The sequence below is a fragment of the Convolutriloba macropyga genome, chromosome 10, assembly GCF_964194025.1.
Source record: "Convolutriloba macropyga chromosome 10, txConMacr16.3, whole genome shotgun sequence".
NCBI lineage: Eukaryota > Metazoa > Xenacoelomorpha > Acoela > Convolutidae > Convolutriloba > Convolutriloba macropyga.
The window spans coordinates 12,230,113-12,239,003 of record NC_134477.1 but is presented as its reverse complement, the minus strand read 5'-3'; the positions used below and the strand labels follow the sequence as shown (position 1 = coordinate 12,239,003).

At 35.3% G+C, this 8,891-nt stretch overlaps 1 protein-coding gene across 1 annotated transcript in view; it reads right to left on the bottom strand.

Annotated features, from left to right (window-relative positions):
* Positions 1–236: 236 nt before the first annotated feature.
* LOC142348325 (pickpocket protein 19-like) overlaps positions 237–8,891 on the bottom strand; it is a 30,324-nt gene continuing 21,669 nt past the window's right edge. Inside the window, exons 3-4 of the mRNA XM_075399633.1 lie at positions 1,477–1,983; positions 237–750 (exon numbers count right to left, since the gene is read on the bottom strand). Coding sequence (XP_075255748.1) covers positions 332–750; positions 1,477–1,983 — 926 coding nt within the window. The 3' untranslated portion in view covers positions 237–331. The remainder of the gene's footprint in view (positions 751–1,476; positions 1,984–8,891) is intronic.

Here is an 8,891-nt window from a genome sequence, read left to right as displayed (position 1 = left end):
ATACGCTGAAACTTTGTAAGAAAGGCGCATAAAAAATGCACAATTTGTGCAAGAAAGGTACTGAAAATTTGCTGAAATTATTTAAGAATTACGCTTAAGATGCTATGAAATTTCTAATTTTCGGCGCCTTCTCAAAATTGCAGCGCATTCAGCAATTTTCTAACAAAATAGTGCGCTGAAACGGCGCTGTCATCTCGACCCGGGTAATGAACTCAAGCGGTGCACAATTCAAACCATTATTTCAATACTTTTCTTCAAAAATATGAAATTTCAAGTGTACTTTCATTCAAAGTAAAATGAGATCTAGTTTTTGCCTGGCGTATTTTTAGTTCTATGCTTTTGGAATTACTTTTTTCTTCCTTGATTTTCCCCACGCCAACACACATTCTCCCCCAATTGCTTGGATCAAATCGTACAGCAGAAAGCAAATTTCTACGAGCGTGACTAAGCTGGCTCCAATGAACAAGCCTCCCAGTCCTCCGAAAGCGGATATAATATCAATGAATGAGTACTTGAGAGTGACAGAGATATGGGTCGAGAGGAGAGAGCGGAAATGGACGTTGACATCAAACACTCTTTGTCTCCACAGGTCAAAGGTCAAATTACCACTAGGAAGTAGAGTTGGGTTGACTCTTCTGAATAGAGTCCTCATTGTGTTGAAAGAACTGACTGAAGAAAACTTTGCTGACTTTTTGAAGATTTCATAAGTAGTGAAACTGCATTGTGGTTTGCACTCGACTGCGCATTGACCTAAGAACATAATTTATTTGTAGTTTTTTGTTGCAGCAACAACAAAAAACAAGTGATGCAATTGTCATCGAAATTTTTTTAAATCATATTTACGTCTGTACACCATCAAATTTCCCCCATTTATTATGGCCTACAGAAAAAAAATGTGATACCCCCCCAATTTCCGGTTTTTTTTTGCATTTCAAAACTAATTGCTTACAAGTTGGTTCTTTCAATTCTCTAAAAAGACCATATCTCAAAACCAGTCGGGGCTGTTTTCCACCTTAAAAAGATATTTTGAAACTATTTTTTCTTGTTTTGCCTTTTGCCCCAAAACTTCAGCTAAAAATTTTTTGAAGCAACCAGCGCCCTATTCTACTTACGCCCAGGCCTAGTTGTGCGACCCTAGACCACTGTGACCAGACCATTTGAGACCACGAAGAGGGCAAAGTCTAGGAAATGGTCTGATCAGAGCCGTCTAGGGTTGCACAACTAAATCTGGACGATTTTCCGCTTAGAAATTGGTCAATTATATCAAAATTGATAAGAAACGGTTGCGGCTACATTGACGTTGATTTATCGCCAAAAATGTATTCGAAGCCTACGATTGTAATTTGACTCTATTTTCATGATAATGACTCGAGGTATGATCAACATTTTACGTTTTTCATAGAATTAGTTTCTCTTTGATAGATAGAGGCCAGAAAGTTATTGTCCACATTATATGATATTGGTAAAAGATGATACCCAGTGCAACGCCACTGTCAAAGGGGCAAATGACCATGTCAAATATACCACAATCTGGAATGTCGTCATCTGGTCTGGCATATCTCAGGGAATTGCAACCACAGCTCTGCTCCTTGATAGTGACACACTCGTCCACACACAGTGCATAAGTGTACTCCTCGTGAAAGTCCAGAACACCCCTCGCATTCCCTTCCAGACATTGAGTCTTGCCAGAGTTGTCGTCATACTTGAATATCTCCAGTCCAATGTCGTGGTGGTATCCAGGCCCGACCTTGGTCATGATTTTGTGGTCTTGAACTGAGAATGGCTTTCCTGGCATCAGGAAGTAGAGCTCTACTTGCAAGTCGTTCTTTCCAGTCGCACTGGCTGATTCCAAATCCAGTAAAAAGGTCAATTGCAGCGTCTCGAATGATCCGTAGACCTCAGAATCCGCAAGTGTGAGTTTATGACAAAATAATCCAGTGGTTTGTTGTGTTGACCAATTGGAACCATTCAAGCAGTCTTCCCCTAAAAAATAAATCTTGTTGTTTATTAGGTGATTACTCAAGTTTTAGTCGAGTCCCCAGGCCACGTTGACCTCTAATCAGACAATCTTGAGCACCGGGGGGGGGGGGTAGTTGCTCGAAATTACAGGGCCTGCATATCAGATCGAGCACACAAAAGTCTGGACAAAGGCCTTGAGTTGACTCTGGATATCTTTTTGCTCTCTATAATCACATGATCAGAGATGACTTCAACCTCGCAAAATTGGCCACAAAATTGTAGAAATTGATGAGAGGTTACTTTGATCTGTATACTGCTGGTCCGTATATTAGATACTTAAACGACGGGGTTAATCGCGGGACCACATGTATAACTTGAGAGTTCAACCCCTAGTTCTACTCTTGGTATATAGTTAAGTATTAAAGAACGTTAAATGCAAATATGAATTAATAAGTTATGTTAAACAGCATCAAATATGAACCGAGCATGAAGGGATATAATAGTTAAGGTTATTAAGACTGAGATAGCACAAGTTAGCACAGGTTGAAATATTCTAAGTTAACTTGTAACTTAGATAGAGTTTAAGAGATGTTAATTTATAAATTAGAGAAGTTAAGCTGAACTTACCTGATTTCCAAATTCGTGCTAAGTTAATATTTTATGACTTAGAGAGTTCTTAGTTAGGAACAAGTCACAAAATATTTTAAGTTAGAAAAATATCTCAAGTAAGCTGAGATTAAGCAAGGGAGTAATACGGGGGTATGATTTTGAATCAGAAGTTATCAGGGACCAAATTGTGCTGAAGTTAAGCGTGCAAGCTCCTTTTATACTTGCGGACACGTGGTTCTCTAGTATCCTATTGGATAGAGATAACAGTGTCGACAGAGTTACCAAGGTTAACTTGGTGTTATCTGTGTGGCGTGATAATATCACGTCATAGTATTCTCAGTTTTAGTTAGTGATCTTAAAATAGTAGCTTATTCAAAACTACTTAGTAATTTGTTCACACGTTAAAATGGACTTTGTCCAAATCAAGTTTGTGCTTCACGCACAATAACGTAAATTCTCAAAATAGTACTAAGATTATCAAATAGTGTTACTGAGTGTAGCACACTTCAGTACATCCCATCCCGGTCCATAGTTATTAAATCAAAACATCAAATTTTACATAATCGAATAATTTATTTAGCTTAATTTTATAATAATTAAGCATTTAAAGTTTGTGAGGTAGATTACTTGGTTAAAGTTCTAAAATTCATCATAGCTTCTTGTTTCTGAGTTCTCTCTTGAAGAAGGATTGACGATGTCCTAAGATACAAGGCTGTACAAAATAATAGATCCAATTTTTTTGGCTGGCCGTTATAATAGACCTTTTGAAGTTTTTCTATAAAAGTTGTACTGTTGTGCTGTTAATACATCCGAAGTGGAATAATAAGATAATACAAATCAAAGAATATACTGGTTAATTTAATGGTCTATAATGACAAGCAAGGTAAATAAATAAAGAGATTAAAATGACTGAGCACAACACCATAAGGGCTAGTGTTGCTGAAAAGATTCCCCAAATAAAGAATTCCGTTTGGTAATTCATCTTTATTTGGGTATTGTTGAAGAATAAATCAATTGAAGTAAGCTTTGTAGCTATAGTTTAAGGAATTAATATTTAGACTTGGTTGATCATTATGAATTAGCTTCATGAAATAATTATTCTTGCTTTTTGTCATTGATTCAAAATAAATAACATTTTTTTTGTTCAAAGTCTTCAAGAAATAAAATGACTTCGCATTGGGATTCAGAATAAAATAAATCGGAGATTCTGAAAACTTTATCGTTGAAAATAATCTGTTTAGAAAAGTTAACCCATGCGGATTTAACATGATCAGAGAGTTGACAATAATCTTTAAACCATTCGATATCAACACCTCCTTCAAAGTATGTGTTCATTTTGAATAATGTAGTAATTCAATTTATGTGTCAATGGGGAGAATGGAAGACCAATTAATCTTTGGAAGGAATTGACAGGAAGATCCAAATAGTACTTAAACTATAAATGGCGGATGGCGATGAATGAAAACCTGTTAAAGAAAGGTTGTAACATTTCTATATCCGTGATCACAAAAATATTGAAGACTAACATATTAATTGAAATAAGTGAGCGGTCGAAAGCTTAGAATATTGATGTTAAGAATTTCTTCTGTATGAAAAGCTTTAGAATTTCAATTAAATCGTACTCAGGAATTTGATGAAAATAAACTACAATTTCATTGGAATTGTTATCTTGCAAGAATAAGACAATCTCTTGTAACTCAAATGTCCAATGAACTGACAATGGGGTATAGAATTTATTTCGAACTAAGAATGTTTTCGAAGTTTTAATAACTTGCGATTGAATAAATTCAGCGAGATCACAATATGTTTTCAAATATTTAACGTCTACTGAAAGGTTGTAAGACATCATATAAATTATGGAATTCGATGGAACAATTGAATGATGTTATAAGCAAGATAAATCGGTAAAGATAAAGAATAGATTTTATCAGAGAAGCGAGAACAAATCAAATCTGCAAAGAATGGACTCCTAGTTCACCATAAATTGCGTGTAATCATTGAAGATAGTTTCAATGAAGATAGAAGAAATGCGGATTACTTTACTTGATGTAAGAAATGGAATCAAAGAGAATAAGGTAATCAAAATGGCTAATAATTAGGCGTTTAAACTAATTTAAACGAATAGTTTTCCTCACCGCGGTAGAAAGAAAAAGAAGTAATGAAGGAAGTACTGAACATCAACAACCAAAAATTTATCTATTCCATTCCGTGAGTGCTCAACGTGATGAGCGGAGGATGTGGAGTTGATGCTTCAGATTTGCGATCTCCAGTTGGAGCTCAAAAATCCGTTGTTCGAGCTGTTGAGAGCGTTGTCTTTCTGTCAGAAAGTTTTGCTGTAACTGATAAGTGAAGGTATCAAGCTGAGGAGTGAGGTTTGCTGTAATATTATCAAACGGGACTTGTATTGTTTGTCCTTGTAGGTTGTGATTAGTTAGTACATAAGAATTTCTGTTTGACAAATAACCAATGAGATTGAATCTATTGATGTTGGGTTGCAACTGGTAGATTAAGTTTGTATCGTAGTTCGGGTGTCCACTAAAACCGGGGGTTTTAGCTTGTATCTCAGCTTGATGTTGCTTTTGTAGGCGGTCTTGCAGGGGGTGGTTGTGTAATGATGAAGATTAAGAAAGTTTGGTCGTGACGATTGAGTATTTGTAGTGTTTGCTAAGACGTTGGGTACCGTACTGTTGGTCTTGGGTATATTTACTTCTAGCGGTGTCGCTGGGCTGAATGTCTCTCTAATGAATTGTTTACGTGGTTGTTTCTTTGCAATTGCATCTGCAGTTTTAGCTCTCTTCTTGGATGATGTAACCGTCTTTGATGAATTCTCACTAGTTGCTTGAGTTTGTACTGCTGAAATCTTGATAGCTGAGAGAAAAGTTGTAGATGGGGTAACGTGAGTTGTGGTTTGTACTAGTCTGTCAAGTTGTTTAACTCCAGATTGAGGTTTAGAAGTTGATTGTGTATTGTATTTGGGCCAACCACTTGAAGGTTCCTTCTGAAAGACTGGTATCAGTTCGTTAGGAATTGAAGAAAGTTCCTGAAATATCAAGTATTCTCTACTCTTATTCTATTCTAAGAGTATATATTTTGCTAGTATTCTCTTTCATTATTTTCTTGTATTCTCTTTCAAAGTAAATCAGTAGTAAATATGAAGGCAGTCTGTATTATATTATCATCATATAGTTTGATGATATTAAAGTACTAGAGGAATTAATCCTATACTGGAGACGTAGGAACGTTGTGATCGTTTCTATTTTCGTCTTTATTGTTCTCATCATTTAGGTTTGGATAACCACTTGTATTCTCATGAGTTAGAGCTCGCATTCTATTATTATCATTCTCATCATTTAGGTTTTGATAACCACTTGTATTCTCATGAGTTAGAGCTCGCATTCTATTATTATCATAAGGTGGGTTTTTAGCAACTCTGTTTGTATCTTCAGATTTTGGAACTTGCATCGTTCTTTCTCTATTTGTATTAGTATTATTATTATCTGAGTTAGTTGCTACTTGATAGATAGAAGTCAAAATTGGAACTGACATTAAGTCAAATGTGGCAGCAAAGAGTGCCTTACCAAAGTGAATAGATGCATCTGTAATTTTGTTAATTTGCATTGCTCGAATTAAGCATGAGACTATGTCGACGAGTAGCTTAATGAATAAGAAAGCGGCAAAGAATATTCCGCATCGCTCAATTATATATTGTATTTTACCAAAGGTTTCAACAAATTGATTATTAAAGAAGTCCGGTGAAATGAATGAATCTAGATAAATAGTTCTAGAGTTTAATAATTCGTGCCTGAAATATTTGAAAATGATTCTCTGCTATCTAATAATGACTTAGTAAAGTGTTTGAGAACTCCTTTCATATTGGAGTTGAAAGTTATTGAATTCCAGAATTACATCCTTTCTTTATATGTGTAAATAGAAGCCTGAATGCTTGCAGTAATTATATTTGCAATTTGCTGAATGACTATGTGTGTTTCTTTTGTTATTTGTGGGGTTCGTTCAACCCATGAATTGTCATCGTCAACATCTAGTTGAAATAAGTTTGAATGTTTATCAGAGCACCATTGTTCTTCGGCTTCAGTGAAAGTTTGTCTAGAAATCGGATCAACGAAATGTATTTCATCTTCTTAGAGAATTGGTATTCGATTATAGTACTTACTAAGAATTTGTAAGGGTGAATGAAGCTCAGGACAATTATATAGCCAGGCAACATTGCCGTTTATTTTGATAAACATAGATCTGTTTCTTGTTAAGGTATATCCGGCTAAACGCGGATTTTCATGAGAAATCATTAATGTGTTGAGAATAGTTGAGCGCTCTAATTCACAGTCATTTCTTATTAGCTCTAGGGTGGAAGTTTGAAGTTGCCGAAGATTATTAAAGTGCAAATAGTCAATTTTTGTTCCAAGATGGGCTTCGAAATCAATATTTTCATAGATTTGAAAATGCTTTGTATCAATTGTTTTGTTGTCACTGGATTAATATTTGTTTTTAAGCGTGATAGCACCGGAATCAGGGTTATATTTGTGAATGGGTTCTCCAGTATTCGTATCGAAACCGTCACGAAGACTAATATATAGAGAATCATATGGCGTAGGATATACTATTTGTGGATGACTACATAAAGACTGTGGTTTATTATAAACTTGGAACATAAAACTTTGTAAGTCGAAATCTGACTGAGCTGAAGTAAGTTTAGGATCCTTTACTATGTAGTGTTTGTTATAAGCTTTAATCATTTGAGCGTCAAAAGTGCAAATTATAGTGAAAAGACAATTATTGGGTTCATCCCAAGTGTATGCAAATGGATCAGTAGATGTAGAATCGCAGCCTCCGGCTGATAAAGGACAAGGTAGAGGTGTATTTTGCCAGTTATTAACTGTGCCATCTCTAAGGTTTACATTCAGGCTGTTATTTTTCATATATGTTTCATAAGTGTAGCGTGTAATCCAACCTCGGGAGTTACATTCATTGTTTCGAGTTCCAACATCGCCTGAGTTAAAGTTTGAGAACAAAGATTTGTCAAAATCGAATTCTACTGAATTAGAAGAACGGGAAAGCTTTATCTTTTTTCTTTCCTTTGCAAGCTTGCATTTCTGAGCATCAAGCTTAACTGAAGTAGTAATAGTATTATGCCTGGCATCTATGCCGCTAGAGTCAAAAGAATCGCAAAACCAGCGTAATTGCTGTTGGGTTGCTTTACACATAGTTGCTTCTAGCTTAACTTTATAATTTCTTTGGTAGAGAGTGACTCGTGCTTGATTAGTGCTAATTTTATCAGGGCGAATTTCGCAAGGTGCTACTTTCTTGAGAGAATACATCTGGTTTGAGATCATTTTTGAGCAGTCAAAGTGGTAAACATGAAGGTTAGGAGCTGTGTTTTCATAGATACTCATCTTTTCAATTGGTCTGGCGTCAGTGAAAGACGTTAAGATTAATAATGCAAGAAATATAATAAAGATCAAATATTTTGCATAGCAAGCAGTTATAACACAGAGAAGAGCAAGAGGTATTATAGCAATAAGTTTAAGAAACTGAAGAGAACGAATTTGGTTTCCTATGTAGTTTATAAAATATTCTACTTTTGAAAAAAACGCTTTCTTATCAGTAAGTTTTTCTTTAAAGAACTGGTCTTTATTCAGTGATAGTGGCATATGGACGTTGCGTTTTGACCAAATTAATAGCTTTTCAGGAGGCTCTAGTAATTTAAAGTACGGAATTTCTTCAGGTAGACAATTATTTCTATTTACGACACATTCTATGAAGTGTGGGTGAGAATCGTTATATTCAACTAGAAGTTTTAATTTTGCATTACGCTGAGCAGTTTCAGATTCAATATCAGTTGCTACAGGTAGGAACAGAGTTAAGCAGAGTAATATGAAAAGAAACATTTTGTAACTTAAGTTTTTTACTTCGTCTATTGCTGGTGACTTTTTGATTTCTCCGTCTTCCATTTAATAAACGAAGACAGTATAAGGTGAGTCTAACAAATTCAAGTTAATTTCATCCGTAAAAGTAATCTGATGTTTTAGCTCATGAACGTGAGCGGGATTATATGGTACCCAAAATATGACAAATTTTGCGTTATTTTCTGATGTTACGAAGAATGCAACTGTTCTCTGTTGATTAGAAACAAAACATTTGTCAAGTGTTACAGTTTTATTTCCACATTTCAATATTTTCTCTAGGAGGAATGTTCAAATATACGATAGCCGGTCGAATGCAAGAGCAGTAAGAACTTGTGTCTCAAGGGAAAGTGGTAACATAAATTAAGGTTCTACAGTAAAGGGAGCTTCGATGATATCAAGATC